This window comes from Drosophila simulans, chromosome 3R (assembly GCF_016746395.2).
Source record: "Drosophila simulans strain w501 chromosome 3R, Prin_Dsim_3.1, whole genome shotgun sequence".
Lineage (NCBI taxonomy): Eukaryota > Metazoa > Arthropoda > Insecta > Diptera > Drosophilidae > Drosophila > Drosophila simulans.
This window is the reverse complement of record NC_052523.2, coordinates 21,817,644-21,835,655: the sequence shown is the minus strand read 5'-3', so window position 1 is coordinate 21,835,655 and position 18,012 is coordinate 21,817,644. Positions and strand designations below refer to the sequence as shown.

The window sequence follows — 18,012 nt, the reverse complement described above, 5'->3', positions numbered from 1 at the left end:
TATGTCAATAGACTTCAGTGTCTTATTCTCGTTTGTATCAGAAACACAAATTCGGCAAGCACCTTACAAAATTAAAAAAAAAAAAATAAAAATTTAGTGTATTGGATTAGCCGATTTGATTAAAATGGCGCTTCGTCTTACGACCATTGCTCTTCTACACCGTGCTCCTTTATTAGTTGTGCCAAAGGTGAGGCTCAATCAGATATGATATCCTCTTTATATGGTAACTCATTTATAACAATCCGATTCGCAGTTAAAAGCAGCACCACCAACACGCACTCTATTGTTAAGAAGTAAGTAACGCTTTTGTGAAAATCCAGAACAGGATTGCTAATCTGAAAACCCATGTCCCTTTGCAGAGAATCTGGTACCGTTTTTAGATGATGATCCTTGTGTGTTTTCAAAGAAAGCCATCATGCATCATTGGGGGGTAAGTAAATACTATTAGCAAAGACTTACCACAATTGCCATAAACCTATAAACGGAATTCAAAAGTTGGGAATGGGTGTATATATAATGTTCTATGCTTTTTTTAGTGCCTCTAACGGACTATTAGAGGAGTTCTTTGTTGTTTGTTTAAGGATCTATAGAAGATTCCAGTGGTTAACGAGTGCCAAATGTATATAGAATTCATAGTTTGTGTATTTGTTTAAAAAAATCGAAAATAGTTCAATTTTACCATACTAACTACGCGCAAGATTCTTAGATACAAAATTATAATGTTGTGTGTAGGGTGTGGAAAATGCACGGAAATTGAGCTGGTTGAAACTACAGAACAAATTATTTTATGTGAAACATTTATTGTGGTATATATGTATATAGTATATATATATATAATTAATTATATTAATACGCTGCAACATTTAAGATGAGTTTGGTTTGAGTTTCGTGTGGGTCAAACAGCAAATTTTTACGCAAATTCAAGTTTACACATTACCAACTGATGTCTGTGTTTTTGTGTGAATGAGTGTGCATGTATGTACTACGGTCTAATCAAATCTATACTTTATCTATGAATACTTTATATAATATTTGACTTTCAATAATATATTTATACTGCATAAGAAGCGAAGGGCAACCAAGTTTGGAAACAGCAATTCGAAAACTTCTCGAAATCCGACACGATGATTTTTTTTTTATATAATTTTGTATTGCACAAACACTGGCAACGTAAAACATTAAATTTTGTTTGAGATTAAATACTCTTCATATACGCTACTATTTTCTTTTCTTAAAACGACCAACACAACAACACAGTGTGCATCAGTGTATCTTTAAATTGGTTCATCTTTCAACTCAGCGCTTAGGTTTCTAATGTTAGCTTTTCGGGTCAAGATTGCGCCTAAGGTAGCACATCTTTAAAATACAAATATATATATATATATATATGTATATATATTTATATGTATCTATTACTTGAGTTCGCCTCAACAGTAACACATCGGTATCAAAGTTATATATGTATGTATATATATTGCTTATATGTTGTCCTCGCTCCAACTAACTACCTACAATATCTGACTGTTAATTGTTGAATCATATGATTTACCTTCCGCTTAACCAACTTTTAGTTCACACAAATAGGGTATTGTCGCATATATATTTTCTTAAAAAGAGTTTTCTTAGCTTCTTGCTTGCTGTGCTCATTGGTTTCAATTCAGATGTTTTCGTTTATCAAAAACCATGCATTGCCTTCTGTGTGTCTAAGCCTAAAGACTAAGATAAAGCAAAAAAGTTTAATCAAATATAAGAAATGGATACCACTTGTGTATGTACAACTTATGATCAAAAGCTGCCATTACTAAAAGCATCAATATTGTACACTAGAACTAAACTAAATTAGGTATTAAATTAAATTTTGAATCGATAACACCGACTTTCAAATAATAATATAATAATAATATTTATTAGAAAGCGAAAAAACTAGATGACTAATTCAAATTACTTTGAGCACCGGAGGTATTTAATAAAATCAAATTAAAGTTCAGAATCTACAAAGAATGGAGTAAATTGTATAATCAATACCGATATTGCTAAGTATCAATTATTTACCATTACTTTTACGATTACGTGGTACCAAGTTCGAAACGGAGAGTACGTTTTACTAGTACATTTTACAAAGTCTAATATGACGGTGGTTTCTAAGTCAACTATGAACTAATTAGTACCATACGAATGTAGGAGTATTTATGTTTAATTACAGCTAATCTTACGCTAAACATTAACAATACAATATGTTGTACAAACATTTTTTTATTTTTCGTTTTTTGTGCATTGTACAAGAAAAAATTATTTCGTGCAAACTACTTTCAAATTACAGATATACTTTTCCAGATGTTATTTTACTCGTATGCCACATAGTTCAAATGAAGTACAAAGGTTCTATGTGTAAAATGTTTTTTTCACATTTCATTTATTCATTTCAATTCAATTCAAAAAGGGATTTATGCCAAGAAGTATTTCAATAGGAAAATTACACAAAGGGTTGTTCACATTACATTTTCGTCAGCAATTTGTTTGATTTTCGAATTTCTCGGTTTGGATTCTGGGGGTTTTTATAGGCTAAAAGAGTAAATACCGTTTACATGTCCTTTGTATATATCGAAAGAATTATATATGGTGTTTCAGTATATATGTTAGTGTCTAAACATCGCTACAAGTATAGAGCGAGAAGTAGAGCGACAGCAGTTACGTGTTACAGTTACAAGATACAGGTGTTGTATATAATATATCCGTTTCTTGTTACAGGCTAAACAAATAATAACCATTTCGAAAACAAATGTATACAAGGTTGGCTGTTATACTTTCTGAACTATGGATACGTTTCTCAGCCCAAGCCAAACTCAATTCAAAGGGTTTTCATACTGGTTTGCTTATGGCCTAAAAGTTATATCGTTTATATATGTATATATATATATTTATATGAAAACTTATGGCTAACCTTTGTGTTTACCAAATCGTTCAATATAATGCACTTGCTTATCGTTTATATAGTTTGTTTTTATCCTTTCTTGACCATAATTCCAATCTCTGGAGAAACAAATTTACAACAGTTAGTAAGAAGAGCTTTCCACCCGTCTGCGATTTTTTCTTATGAATAGGTCGAAACGATCTGTAGTTTGGGGATCTTAAAAACCAAAAATCAAATCAAGGTTCTAAGCCATTTATTAATCAAATGGGCGATTTCGTTTAAAATTCCTCGTTGCAAAAATTGTACTGATTGATTACGTGTAACAAGTATAGCCAAAAGCTGAGCTCGGTCTGCCCAATGAAGTTGTTTGGAAATCATCGGGGGCTTTGGATTTAAACATAACCGAATTTTATTATCCCTAAAATTTCTGCCGTTGTCACTATTGGTGTAAGAACTTTTTCATGTCAATTAGTTGCTGGAAGACGAGTCTAAGTTATGTTTTCGTTTAGGAAAGTCTTAGCAAGGCTTTCTGCTAAAATTTCGTTAGCGAATTTACTCACCTCAGTATTGGAGTATTTACTTCACAATTTTTTTTTATTGTATTTAGCGTTAATAAAAAACCACGTTTGTATCAATTGAACTTGGTGTTGAATTCGTTCGTTTCGATTTTCCTTTCTTTTCTTATCTTTTCAAAATACAGCTCAGTAGAATTGATATGTTACGAGCCAGTAGAAGTAATCATCCTTCCATGCTATATAAGAAAACATGTTCCTTTTTTAAATATATATGTATATATTTTTTGTTTTTTAGTATATTTGAATTTTACCTGCTTAACACTTAAATTAGTTTCGAATCTGACTTTTGTTGTCTTTGATCTTAGCATTTTGTTAAGCATTTGAAATGAGCAAAAGTAGCCATTCACTGTTTCTTAATAATATGTTATGCATTTAAATATAATTTTAGCAATTGATAAATATATATAGCTTGTTCGTCAAAGTATCTCTTGAATACTTGTACGCATTGCTTCGAAATTATGTAACACCTTGACTTAAGTTTAAGCTTAAATTAATGTTTTCTTAGAGCATTTTCAATGTGATTTATATGTTTTGTTGTTTTTATATTTCCCAGGATTAGTCAAGGGAAATAATTGCTTTTAGATTTTATTGTGTACGTTCGATTTTTGGTTTGCATTTTCACTTAAACATTTATGGTTGGTTTTTCGCTTCGTACTTACCACCATTTTCATTTGTTTGTAAAGATTTAGTTTGTGCCTATGCACATCAATTGACTAGCTTGTTGAGAGTGTGTTGGTGTGTGTTTGGTTGTATTAGTGTCGGTGTTTTTTTTTTCATAGCGCTTTGGTTGATAAAAAACAATATTGGAACGCCAAACAATAAGCAAGAAGCCAAAAAATGCCAGGTCTCGAAATAAAAATACTTTAAGTAAACTATTTAACTTTGGGTTACACTTTCGTTATGTTAGGATCTAATAACCTGATTTCTGAATTTTACTACAAATTTGGTCCTCATCAGTCACTCAAATCAACAATATTGGATGCACTCGTGCTCGGTTATCTAAAACCATATCCAAAATGAAAACTACTTGCTTGCGCTGTTTTCAAGATTTCGTTGATCGGTTCAACATATTTTCTGGAGAATTCTTCAGCAAACCTCTTTTCGTAAATTCAGTTTGGTTTTCATGGGTAAATCTCGAAAACTTTTGGATCTGACACCATCAAAGTGATATGCGTTGTTTTGTAGCCTTCACAACAACAGTTGATGAAATGTTTACTTGTTTTTTTTTATTCCCTGGTTTTCTCTGGGTATACCAAAAATTCTACTCTAAGTATGCAATTTGACACATTTTGAGAGACGCCTCAATATACTCGTATAATTGATATATACATATAATATATAATTTTTTGTTTTGGTTTTACTAATTGAATATATCACGGTCTTGCTAAATATCATCGTTTATGTTCTATCTGTATATATGCATGTAAATATCTATAAAGTTTTCGCCACTATACATGTATGTAGTTCCGCGAGAGAACATGTTTCAAAGGCTATCTAATCCAACTATTTCAATTTCTAAAACGCTGCTCGATCCGAATCCAAATCCAAAAGGTTCCCTAGGATTGGTTTTCTTGTCGATTGCATAGTATAAGTACTTTTCTCAGTTTGTTAGGTAATTTGGTTTACGAATACTGACACTTGAATGCTGAAACACAGTTGATCTTATTGTCATATGATGTATGTGTGTATGATGTAGGTATGTAAGTAGTTAATGCTAATGTCTTCCTAAATGGGGGACTTCAGGAATCTCGGCTGGGATTTCAACTGTGACAGATGATATGAAATTGCCGTTGTATATATAAAGGTTTTACTCAATTGACTACTGTACATGTTTCATCATGCGTTTTGTTTTATAAATGGGTGTATATATCTATTAAAAAGGTTTAATTAACTATGGTTATCTAAACATGTTGTATGTCAAAAAGTTGGTTGTAAACCTACAAGTAGAACGAAATGATAATGTCCAATTCGGAGTGTGTAATGTTGTTACTATATTACAGCAAGTTCTTTTGTAGTTTGTAGGCCCGATAAATAATGCTTGAAAACTATGTATATATTAAAACTCTTGATGAGACTAACCACACGTAAACAAGTCAAAAATACAGATTATATTTTAAAATTCTATGGATGTTTAGGACTGGTCGATAATACGTTAATTTTTCCTTTAAAATAAAATTAATAATTCAATTCATATCAACCAGTCCTTCATTTTGAGCAAATTTGTTTGTATTAACATTGGTAACAAAAAAATAGATATATGTATATGTATATATTTTATAGAGCTACGTATGTTCGATCTGTTTACTATATATCAAAATTAGCAAGCTACTACTTTGGGTATATATCTTTGGTACGAGAATGGGAAATAAAACATTTCATTGGATATAAGATATATCGAATTCAGACTGTTGAAACTGTTACGATTACAAATATCTAAGTAATTCGCCGACACTTTGTCGCTCTGAATGAATATTGAAGCATACGGATAAGTAAACAAAAACTATAAGTTATTCCAAATGAACTACAATGAACTTAGGCAACTATGGGAGCATTTTTTGACTTCTTGCTTAATCGGCTAATAGAAATAAATGGAAAATGCAGTAATCAAATATAAATATTTTTATTTGGTTTCTTTATAAATAATGTCAATAGAACAAAGTGTGTGTGTGTAGTCAATAAGAAAGGAATTCGTAAGAATCATCTTGGATTGGCAGGGTAAAATCAACCTTATGCTAAAAGCAATTGTTCTGAGATCGAGATCTGACAGACGAGTTACAAAAATTATAAATATTAATATGGATAAGTAAATGGCACCATAGCATGTCTGGAATGTGTTAGATTCTTAAGCGTAAACAATAAATAAATAAATTAGTTTCTGCAAATGGAGATGTGGGATTTGAGCCTCGACTTCGGCCCAGCAAATGTAAAATGAATTTTGGTTAATATGCATTATCTTTGGTATACGTACGAAACAATATTACATCATACTCACCCCCCGAGTCGATATCGAAAATCTACAGGAATTATAAACAATTCGCCACAATCGCACAATCGTTAACTTTTTGGTACTGGCAAATGCATCGAAATGTAATAAGTTCTACACATGGCTAAGAGGAGCAGATAACAGATAATAGAGAGAAAGACAGCACAGCACAACAACAGATACAATAGTGTGTGGATTACGAGATAAATCAAATCAAATCAAATAATACAGATAAATGTGGTCAAGTATATGTACAATCAAATTAATCAAATCATAAGAAAACACAAATGTTTGCTCAACTCATGGCAAAGTTGTTTGTTGTTTTGTTCGTTGGTTTTTATTAAACACAAAAATTACTTCAAATGTTTCATTGTTTTCCATATAATGTGTGTGTGTGGGTGTATATAAACTAGATATTTACATACGCAAAATATTACTTTCCAAATGATAACTAGTAACTAAAATTAAACTTCAAGCATGCAAGCGATTCAAATGAGACAAATACATAACTATCCAGGAGCATCTGCCCCGGGTTTCTTCTTAATTCGATCATTTTCTTGGTTTCAATGGGTGAAGTATTTGCCGAATGCAAAATCAAATGCAAATGCTACAGATAAGGGTAATTACAAAATAATATTAATAACTAAGATTGTGCCATTTAAAACAATAAGCTACAGTAAAGTTATGTTACCTGGTTCATGAGCTGTTTGGATGGTTATGCAAATGAAAGACTTGGTGATTCGGAAATAGGTCGAAGGATCTAAAATATTAGTAGTGCCCTAAGGACTCGTTCTCCGTTGAATATCTTAGGATCTATAAATGAAGCCGCTAGCCTTGAGAACCAAATGCCAAAATGTTCAACAAATGGTTATTTAGTTACTTGCTACAAATGTTTGAGATTGAGTGCAGACTAAACTAGCTATAGAACTAAATCAAAAAAGAGTCGCACACATAAAACACAACGATATTTTGGTTTGTTTGTTGTGGTATTTGTAATTGTTATATAATTAAGTACAAGAACAGATTGGGGTAGATAGAAGGTAGGAGGATATAGGAGGATATATAGTTTTCGTGTAGGTGAGTTGGTGATGTTCGTTAGTGATTGGTTAACTCTGTTGTTGTATTCTATGCTGGGTGAATTAAATTCGAACTCAACTAAACGTCTAAAATGATAGTCTAATTTAGGGTTTCATCGCTGATTTAAACAATAATTAATAGTTCTTTGTCTTGAGCAAAACGTTTTCCTTCGCTGTTTCATTCAATTAATTAATACTGCCCTTGCAGGAGTTTCTCATTCATTTCAGCTGAGTTTAGGGCTCAAAAAAAGAACAATTTTTTGATCTTTTTAATTAGTGAGCGCCATTCTTGGTTATACGAGCGTGAGTTAACTTATAAGATTCATTCCTTGCTCTTGCATTTTATAAATATGTATGTATATTTATATATACGTTTAGTTTTTATTTAGGTTTATTTTAATTTAGGTTTAATGGTTTTCTTTTATGCACTAAAAATTATATATTAACGGCTACATTTAAACGCAATCACAATCGGTGGTTTTTTAATGTGTTTTCCTTCGTTCTTTTGCTTCTCTAACGCTCCGTAATTTTTGCTTTTTGGTTTTGAATTTTGTTTTTCCTTGATTTCGCTTTGCTTTGCTTCCGTTTTTGTTCTTGATTTCTCGCTTATATTGCTTATGATTTGTTATATATATATATATTAGTTAGTATTTATCGAACTCGCCCGAGGACGCCTTAAATATAATACTTAATTTGCCTTCCGTGTATCGGACTACTAACTTAGCCAAACTCAAAGGAAAACCAACTTCGTATGAGTGTTTGTGTGTGATTCTATGAATGTTAATGGATTTGGGGGGGCATTGTGTATTTCGTATGGATCTATTACTAGGGCTGCTGTTCACATGTGGTAGTGGTAGTGGGTGTATGGGTGGCTGTGAATGGTGTATGCATTGTGAGAGTGTTTCATTCAAATTACCAAACAAAACCCGCGTCTTAGACGTACATGCCCATGCCGTACATGGTGCTCCAATCGACGCCCTGGAAGCTGGACATGTCCACGTTGGCCAGCGCATAGTTGGAGTAGGCAGCCGCCGGATTGGCAGCAGCGGCGGCGGCGGCAGCAGCGGCATTCAGGGGATTGCCGGCCATTAAGCCAGCTTGCTGAGCGGCAGCGGCCAGGCTGTGGGCTCCAGCGGCACCTGCCCCATTCGCGGCATTGGCCGCCAAGGCGGCAGCCGCTGCTGCCGAGTGCGCCTGCGAAGCGGGATTCGAGACGGCGTTGTGGTGGCTCTGCTGCTGCTGCTGGGCGGCGGCCACATGGGCATTGTGGGTCTGCTGCTGGTGATGATGCTGCTGCTGTTGCTGCTGCTGGTGATGATGGGCAGCGGCGGCCACGCTTTGCGCCTGATGAGCCTGCATCAAGGCGGCGTTGGCAGTGGCGGCGCTGGCGGGGATCGAGTAGGGTGCATATCTATAATGGGGATTAATCAGATGTTAGTTCCGTCTAGATTATCTAGCGCTCTTACTCACCTGACGCTGTGCAGCGCAGTCTGCGGATATGTGGTCAACAACTTGCCGAAGCCAGCCTGATTGGCGATCGAGGCTGCCGCAGCGGCGTTTTGTACTTGAAATGGGTTCTGTGATATGAGGGCGGCCTGCTGGGCGGCAGCGGCAGCTGCCGGGGATTGCAGTAGCTGTGTGGGATTTTGGAGCATGGCCAGTGGGTTCATGGTGGCCACGCCGGCACCACGGGCTCCAATCAGCTGGCCAGGAGCTGTAGGCAGCTGGACGCCCAGGGTGCCCAACATAATGCGCTTCTGAAGGAGCTGGGCAGCCGGGGTGACTGCTTCCTTTGGCTGTGCCTTCTTGCACTCGACCTTCTTGTTCTTGATGGTGTGGAAGTGAATCTCACAGACACGATCGACCACATCCTCATTCTCAAAGGTGACAAATCCGAAGCCACGGTGGCGCTTCGTCTGCTGGTCCATCAGCATAACCGTCTCCTCGACGGGTCCGAACTGGCTGAAGTATGCCTTGACCTCCTCGGCGGAAGTATCCTGCGAGACGCCGCCCACGAAGATCTTCTTGGTCTTGTTGGCCTGGCGAGGTCGGTTCTTTGGGGTGGCATGCTTGGGATCGATCTTCTTGCCATCGAGTGTGTGAATGGGCACCTTGAGAACCTTCTCCACGGTGCAGGGTTCTTGGAATGTGATGAAACCAAAGCCGCGACTGCGCTGTAGGTGTAAAGTTGAGGTTTGTGTTTTTGTGTGGATGGGAAAGATAAACAAATAGGGACGGATACATTAGTTATGTGAAGTAATTAGTTTCATAAGAGAGCTTCGGTTAGAGGCGACTAGGTCTAAGTTGCAAATGTTGTAGTTATATAACTAGGATTAATAATCGTAAAATGTCCTACGAAACGTTAGCAAAAGTCCAACAAAGTAAGAATCAATCAAGTCGATCGGAACTCGATCTTCCACAAGTATATAAAAATGATATATATAGATATATGTAAACACAGATACGGATACAGTTTATATGCATGTATGTAGATGGCTTTATTGACTGAATTGGGCGTGCCATTTTTACGCTTTTTGCTCATCAAATTTGCATCGTTTTCATTTTTTTGTTCTTTCGTGGAGTAAACACAAACAAGTTTTAATTAAAATCCAAACAACACAAAATATGTTTCAACTAAAAACTAAAATTCGTCTAAGGATACTTTTGCTGTGTTAACAGAATACCAATATTTATACGCAAGTAGATCGATCGTTATATGGTCATTTGCTAAACTGGAACATACATATATCATAGAAACATTACGAAATATATGCATTCAACGTGTTCTCCATACAGATGCGACACCCCTCTAGATCCCAGATATATATGTAGGTACGGGAGGCATAGATTATATATACACGATAACTGGAGGATACCAAAAACATTCGTTCACTTTGCTGTGAATGCGAACTCAAGGATACAAATGTGGCAATTACATATGGTGTATGTGATAGTAAGGCTTTAATAAATAGAGTAGTACGAGTAGTGCGTTTTAGAGCTATAATACAATTGTAGCAATTTTAAATCTACTTGGCACAATATTTGTTTAAAATACCATATTTACGTAAGCTATTAAATATTACTGCTACTAGTTCTATTGTAAAATATAGCTATAAAACGCACTATTAGAAAAGTTGGGAATGCTTTAGATATGCGTTTTTAAGTGATTACACTTTCTTTCGATTGGTTTCCTTTCAAGTTAAGTTAAACCCCCTTTTACCATACAATTCGTTTTCATTGGTTAGTTTTGCTTAATAACTACTTAAGAGTTTTTACAAATAATGAGATTCGAATGTGTGACTTTTGTTGGCTTAGTCTAGTTAATTATTTCCGTACCGGTTACATATATTACAGTAATGGGGAATACAATTTTCTCTTAAGCCTAGGGCAAAGAAGAGTCAAATGACTCAAATACAATTTATTGTACATTATTCGAGATAGAAATATAGAGAAACTATGAGACTACCTACCTAAAGAGAAAAGTATATAGTTTCTAGTGTATGATTTAAACCTTTCGCATACGTTTCCTTTAAAAGACGAGCTCTTTTTATGGGCTGGGATTGGTGGGGTAACACAACTAGCTACTTACATATACGGGGCCTAGGATAATTCCTATGAGTTGAAATCTATAAAGTATGCCGATTTTTGGTAGATCTTCTAATGCGATTACAAAACAGGGTAAAAAAAAATAAAATTACAACGCAACACAACATAAAAAACTTGTTTTCTTAAAATATTTAAAAACTACTCAAATTAAAACATGGTTTACTTTGTGGTATGCGAAAAAAAATTAAGAAGCATTAACTAAACACATATAAACAGAATGGCGCATAATGGTTATTTATAAGGACTAAAATTTACGGGGTCTCGTAATATGGTAATAAATACGCATGTATTGGGTAAATTATGCTAAGCTAGGGTTCTTATTTATGTTACACAATCAATTCAACAGTTGCCAAGGCGATTTTCGGATCCATATTACGCTAAAGTGGGAACATGGGCATTTGGATAGTATTATTGGGGGTAAAGCACGCCTCTTTCGAATATAGTTTTAATTAAGTTCTAGATCTAACAAATGTGTGTAAGATATGGCAGGAAAACTCGTTAGTTTAATTTGCTTTTTTGAGGCTTGCTTGATATCAATGCGTGGAGTTATAAGTTCATTGAATACGTTTTTGTTTTTTGTTGGGTGAAAAACGCTAAAGTAAACCAAGTACACAATACGGAGTACGAGTACAAGAACGAGTACATTCAATTAGAGATACGAATACAATTATGCAGCTGTTATTATTATTGCTCAGAGTTATACGATATACGAGAGTTACGATGCGCCAGTGTTGAGTAAATCAAGTACGCTAAACGTTCTCTTTTTTATACAGTAGTTAAAGTACTTGGCGATTGCTCTTTTGGTTTTTGTTTATTTTGTTTTATTTTTTTATGAAATGTACCTAAGCCGTCGCTGGTTCGTCATCCTGTGGTTGCCATCGTGGTTGTGGTTACCTGGCCAGGTATCCGCTGCTTCCTTGATCGGCTTCCGGCCTTGTCCTTGACTCGAGATTCCTCACTTTTGGTCGTGGTTTTTTGTGTTCATTAAAATTATGTTATGTTTAGTAGTTGGTACATTTGGTTGACTACATATGACTAGCTATGTATATAATTGACTGATCCTAGTTGCTTATGGACTACAGTACCCCCGAGATCATCGCAAGGATCGTCTTCACAAGCGATCTGCGTACCGAAGACAGTTGGTAAACCAGTTTTCTTCCCGCTTCTGTTGTTTTTCTTCATTCTTTTGTTTGTTTCTTGTTTCTTGTGTACTCTTTTTTTTTTTGTTTTTTGAAGGGGGGACGGAACAAAGGTGTTTTGTGTGTGTATATCTTTCGGGGTCTACTTGAGGGGCCAGGACACAACCCCGTTAGTCGATCGCCGCGAATATAACTGCCCTATCATACAGTCGTAGCAGGCCGACTCATTCCGTAATTGCGCAATTGGCTCGGAAACAACCCCAGGTGCTCATACAGCTATAGAATTTGTCCTGTGCCGCATTCATCCACAGCGAACCCTAGCTGCGGAGGTCGCAGGAACAGCTGCGCCGAGGGAACAGGACTCGGAACAATACGCCAGAGCCAGCAGCTGCTGTTTTATGGCCCGAAAGCGGCGCGCGCGCTCTTCCGCTGGGGAGCCAGCCACACATTGTATGTAGTCGAATTGAAAGAAGTATGTATATACATGTGTATATGTGCCCACTAAATACTAGTACGTGTAGGATGTGTGCATAATGTTCGCTTATCAAGCGGACAAATTGCTCAAGGCATTAAGTCCATTTCCGTTGCAATAACTGCGTTTTCGGGGGAAAAACTCCTATCGATACGTATTGGTAAGAATGTTCCAGTAATTTGTCTTCTCTTAGAGAAAAGGTAATCCAAAAGGTGGTTTGGAAAGCCATTTGTCTTGTTATCAAGAGAGGTACAAAAATATACTTATTTCCTAAACTCGAAAGTTCGAATCTAGTTGTTTTGGGAATATTAAAGAATGTTAATCTCCTATTGAAGTTCTTCAATAGAAGAACTCCTGATGGTAACTGAACTGTTGAGCTACCAAATTCGGAGGAGAACGGTGGCCAATGTGGCCATCATCATGCCACATAAGAAAACTGATACAGCCTGCATACAAATTATGACAGGGAAATTGGTGCTCGAGTGCGTGTCTCAATAAACAGTTCCGAGTGGATCAACCCCGACAAGCTGATCTACATATTAAACCTGATTAAATTAAATTTGGGTTCGGTGGTCCCTCGTCCTCTTCCTTTTCCTCCTTCTTCGCCGCCTCCTTTCCGATTTTCTTACTCCGATTCTTTTGTTTTTGGCACGTAACGCCGAAAGAACTGTAATTCTAAACCTCGGCTGGAAGAAGAAGAGGATGCCAAAAGGGCGACAAAACCTGCAGTTCTGCAGCTGTGCAAAAGGTAAATCACAAAATGGTAGGTGTAAACCCGAAGGGCAGGGGGATTATGGAGGTACATCAGTGCGACAGATAGATAGATATACATAGTGGTGGTGAAAATGAAAATAGAGGATATTTCGGCTTACCTGGGTGACGGGATCCTTCATGATGAGCACATCGGTGACGGTGCCGAACATGTTGAAGTATTCCTTGAGCTTATCGGACGACGTCTGCCAGCTGAGACCGCCGACAAAGAGTTTGCCGGGTGCCGGATCGGAGCCACTGCCTCCGCTCAGGCTGGGCGTGGATCTGCCGGAGGAGCCGCTCTTGTTGCTGCCCCCCATGGCCGCCTGACCGTTGTTCTGTCCCGCTCCGGCGGAGGCGTTTACATTCTCCTTGAGCAGCGCCAGTGCCGCCTGTTGGGCTGGTTCCTGTTTGGGCTGCTCCAGTCCGGGTGGTACCACCACCGCGTTCTGGTTCTGTTGCACGGCCTGCTGGGACTGCTGGGCGGCACTCTTCAAGACTGCCGCTGTGGTCAGGCCACCGCCGATGGCGGCCACACTATTATTGGCTATCGAGGCCACCAGCGCCTGGTGGAGATCACGATTGTGGTGCGGGTCAATCAAGCCCGCTGCTGCGGCGGCGGCTGCTGCGGCCGCGTTCTCCATGGGATTGCTGCGTGCGTAAAAGAAACTATCAGCGGTGAGCAGGTGATCCTCGCCAGAAGTGGGTGGCGGTGGCTGCTGGTGGTGCAGCACGGTGGCGCCTTCCTGAAGCGCGTGCATTTCCTGCTTTATCTGAATCTTGAAGGCTTTTTTCTCCGTTTATCAGAATTTGTATTTAGCTGTTTTCCTTTTGGTTTGCTCGTTGTTTTACTCTTGAATTGTTTGTATTTGTATTTCTAAAGAAAAAATTGTGCAAAGGCAATTTTCGGACTGCCTTTCGTCTTTTTTTCGCCACTTGCTTTGACTACGGTTCCCTTTTTTCGGTTCTACTTTGTTGTTGCCAATGGCAATGATTTTCGTTTTCTGTGTTTTTTGCTGTTTAACAAGCTCGCGAGTTATTGCAAAGGTGCAATGCCATAAATAAATGCTTAAAATGTTGACGGAAATGTTCTAGTAACACGACTCTAAAGTTATCCTATTTCGGTATGAATTTGCTCTTTATTAACTTGCGGTTGCGACTGCGCTCTTTGAAAACTGAAACTTAAATGTTGTGTTCGCTGCTCAGGCGCTGCGGACGTCAGGATTTTGGAAGCAGAGTGCGCAGAGAAATGAGAAAAAAGAGGGTTGCCAAGCAGCTGGCAAGTGACAGCTGATTCTTGCAGTTGCTCTGCCAAGTGTACACGTTTGCCAACACTACAACTAGCTACCTAGCTCTAAAGCGCCAACTACTCCTTTTTCTATAAATTTAGCTATTTTTCTAAGCCTACGTCCAAAAATAGTCAAAAAAAAAAAAAGATCCGTGGGAATTGAGAGAGCCAATAAATAAGAGAGTGCAAAGTGATGTCGAGAATTCTAGCATCCACTTGAAAAGTGTTGGGATATTACAAATTTGAATGATTTACGATAGGGAAGAAAAAATCTAAAATCTATTCTTAACACCTGACAATATAATTTCTTGTTCATTATATGCCATTATTTTTAATTATTCCCAGGCCACTATATCAAGCCCTAACCGCAAAATACGATAAGCGAAATAAGTATTGTTTTAATTATTGTCATGGAAAATGGATACACAATAATAGCACATTTGCTAGTTTTCGTGTAAAATACTTTTTGCTATCGCATTTAGATGCGGTTAGGACTCGAAATGGTTGGTTTTCCAACGATCGCTTACGAAATATTGCGGGTATGGCTCAATATAGTGGTCTGCAAGGATATTTTAATATGTTAAATCCTGTGCAAGACTATTATTTGGGTTCTATTCCACAGGCTGTGCCCATTATTGCGATTTCATTGCTCTCGTTAACCGCCGAAGTGATAGCCTGGTTAGTTATCGCGTTAACCAGACATGATGTTTCCTACACTGCCAATTCGGCGCACTACGAATGTCTCGAGACCCGCAGTAGTCTATATTACCCAGCGAAGTACCTCAAGGTGAGTCCAGTTTTTAACCCATTCGGAGCCACCTCAAACCATTCCTCCTAACAGTTCATGAGGTTCAATCAAAAGTGCGAGGTTCCGCAAGGTTTGATTCAGGCCAATCAAGGTGACACAGCCGGGCCATCATGTATGTAAAAGAACCTATTCATGTAGCTAATTACCCATTTATTTGCATACCCCAAATGTGACCGTGTCCTGTCTTCCGCAGTTGATGATAAGAAAAAGAAGTAGTCTGAATATTCAATCCGATCTGGTGTAAGCTTACACCCTGGTTACTTGATATGGATTCATATCCGGAAGGAAATAAAAGCCCTGTGGCGACTTTAGGTAGGAGACCACAAAAATGCAATAGTCCAGTGAAAAGGAATTCTATGCTCTTCATGCAGGATCTTAATAGGTATTATGTTTGTGTACTATATATCGTTTTACAATCCAAATGAAACGTCAATTGTCACAGGCGCCGTGGATCATCAACGACAAGGCTCAATGGATATCCAAGTTTCAGTTTTCTTTTCTTTACAAATGGAGTTGACAACTGAATAAAAAACTAAACCAAAAAAGCGGTTTTTTTCTACATATTTATTTTGTTGTAGTTTAATGACAATAAATTATGCAGCCCTAATGCAGAGTCACTCCTCTACTTTATCCCATAGGTCCTTCCGATTATTTTCATATCAGTCGTTGGAGGTATACTTAAGGTTGGCGCCATGATCCGCCTGGCATTGGTGAAGGACGATGTGTTCTTTACCAAGGATTCGGCATACTATATGTACTTGGAGACGCGCAAAGGTCCCTGGTACAAGCAAATGAGTCGTAAGGTAAGTATCTCTATTAAAAGCCCACAATCGTCGATCTATAATTCCTACTTTCTTTTACTAAAGTGGGGTGGTCGGGATGAGTATGATATGCCACCAGGATTGTTATTGGCCAACCAGGGCGATGTTTCTGGTCCTTCATGTAAGTTCATAATCACAAGTTACGAAATATATGTAATCTATATTGGTCTCTAAGACTAAGAAAATGAACTAATTTATTAGCTTTTTTTGGTGTACAAGTTTTTAGCGCTTCCCAGAAACTATTTTTTTAAAATGCGATAAAATGTTTTTGATTAAAAATACTATTTGGCCGGACCTTTGTTCGCTTTTCTCACTTGCCAATCGTGCAGTCTAGGAGGCGTTGAAAATAATGGTAATTACCACAATTTACGACAGATAAACCCAACTTAATGACCATTTTCCCTTTGTTGCAGTTGACAATGCCGACGAACATAAAAGTGACGAAGGTCCGGATTTTAAAATCATTGCAGGACATGCAGTGATCACAGGCGTAGCTTTGGGTTTGGCAACAATGTTGTAGAAAGTCGTAGGACGGAGCAGACTATCTCAGGATGGAGCTGTTCCATATTTATTGAAGGACTCATGTTTCAGTTTTACTATGATCTGTATTACACAGATGAAAAGGACGACGGCAAGAAAAAGGACAAATTCGCTTGGATTGGAGGAGGTGGTGCTGGTCAGATTAGCATTGAAGCGATGTATTTTATAGACTTGACTCTACGTCTTCCCTCTGTTCGCTTGGCCTTGAGGTTTCGAATCCGCTGAGGACTTGCTACTAGACCGATGTAGTGAGTTCTTAGACAAGCTATCGAGGTATCCGAACAGAGCCTTTGGAGTGCAGGAAGAAGGTCGATCCTTGCGAAAAAACATACGTAAGTTATATCTAATTTGGTTAAAGTCGTTATTTCATTTCATACTTTGGACAGCATTTTTCCACGCAATTTTATAAGAGGCGCCCTCAAGTGACGAGTAGCTACTCCTTTCGTATGGAAAGTAAAGAGAGGTCCTCGATGTAAAATTTTCTACAGCAATGTAGAATGCAAATGGTGGATGTAAAATGTAGGCCTTTTTTCGCAACTGCCGGATCTGAACAAATTTTTACATCTTTAGCGCCCTAAATTCCCTTTGTTTATAAATTTGGCATTGATATTTTTACAATGAAGCAAATACAATAAGGTTTCTATGAAATTATATGCAATATCTTTTAATAAGGCGGAGGGCAAAAACTGGGTAAAATACAGAACGTAAGTTATAAATGAAAGCAATTTGTTGACACGAAAATTGTCCTTCAGGCCAGCGATGACATACAGCAGGATGCTCGACGACAACCGGTTGTAACTAAGTAAAACAAAATAAATAACTCGCTTAAATATGAATATGTTTTGATAATGCCCTTAGCAAATTGCTGTACCTTTTGTGTGGACATCCCCCGAATGTCCTTTCCTCTCATTTTCCTTCCAGCTCATTTTCCATTGCGCCTGCGCCCGACGCCGAAAGCCCAAAAAAGAGGAGAGTTCGGTCGCAAAGAAAAATCCCTAAATAAAAAAAATTGGTCGCTGCTTGGGACAATTTTCAGTCTTAAA

At 37.6% G+C, this 18,012-nt stretch overlaps 2 protein-coding genes across 12 annotated transcripts in view; one reads left to right on the top strand and one right to left on the bottom strand.

The window, feature by feature from the left end:
* Positions 1 to 44: 44 nt before the first annotated feature.
* On the top strand, positions 45 to 17,622 carry LOC6729634. Of its 5 annotated transcripts, XM_039295326.2 has the most exons (8): positions 45 to 187; positions 254 to 293; positions 360 to 430; positions 16,247 to 16,411; positions 16,475 to 16,550; positions 16,759 to 16,781; positions 16,843 to 17,301; positions 17,356 to 17,622. In XM_039295326.2, exons 1-6 carry the CDS (start codon positions 125 to 127, stop codon positions 16,761 to 16,763), a joined length of 420 nt encoding a protein of 139 aa, XP_039151260.1. In that variant the 5' UTR covers positions 45 to 124; the 3' UTR covers positions 16,764 to 16,781; positions 16,843 to 17,301; positions 17,356 to 17,622. The 5 variants fall into 5 exon arrangements, with proteins under 5 accessions (XP_039151260.1, XP_016036275.1, XP_016036272.1 ...); XM_016174709.3 differs by lacking the exon at positions 16,759 to 16,781 and having other exon boundaries at positions 17,046 to 17,301; XM_016174706.3 differs by lacking the exon at positions 16,759 to 16,781.
* LOC6729631 (poly(U)-binding-splicing factor PUF60-B) overlaps positions 4,219 to 18,012 on the bottom strand; it is an 88,307-nt gene continuing 74,513 nt past the window's right edge. For all 7 annotated transcript variants that reach the window (XM_016177528.3, XM_016177527.3, XM_016177526.3 and 4 more), the window contains 3 exons: positions 13,635 to 14,163; positions 9,016 to 9,719; positions 4,219 to 8,956 (listed from right to left, as the gene is read on the bottom strand). In XM_016177528.3, coding sequence (XP_016036270.1) covers positions 8,479 to 8,956; positions 9,016 to 9,719; positions 13,635 to 14,163 — 1,711 coding nt within the window. In that variant the 3' untranslated portion in view covers positions 4,219 to 8,478. The remainder of the gene's footprint in view (positions 8,957 to 9,015; positions 9,720 to 13,634; positions 14,164 to 18,012) is intronic.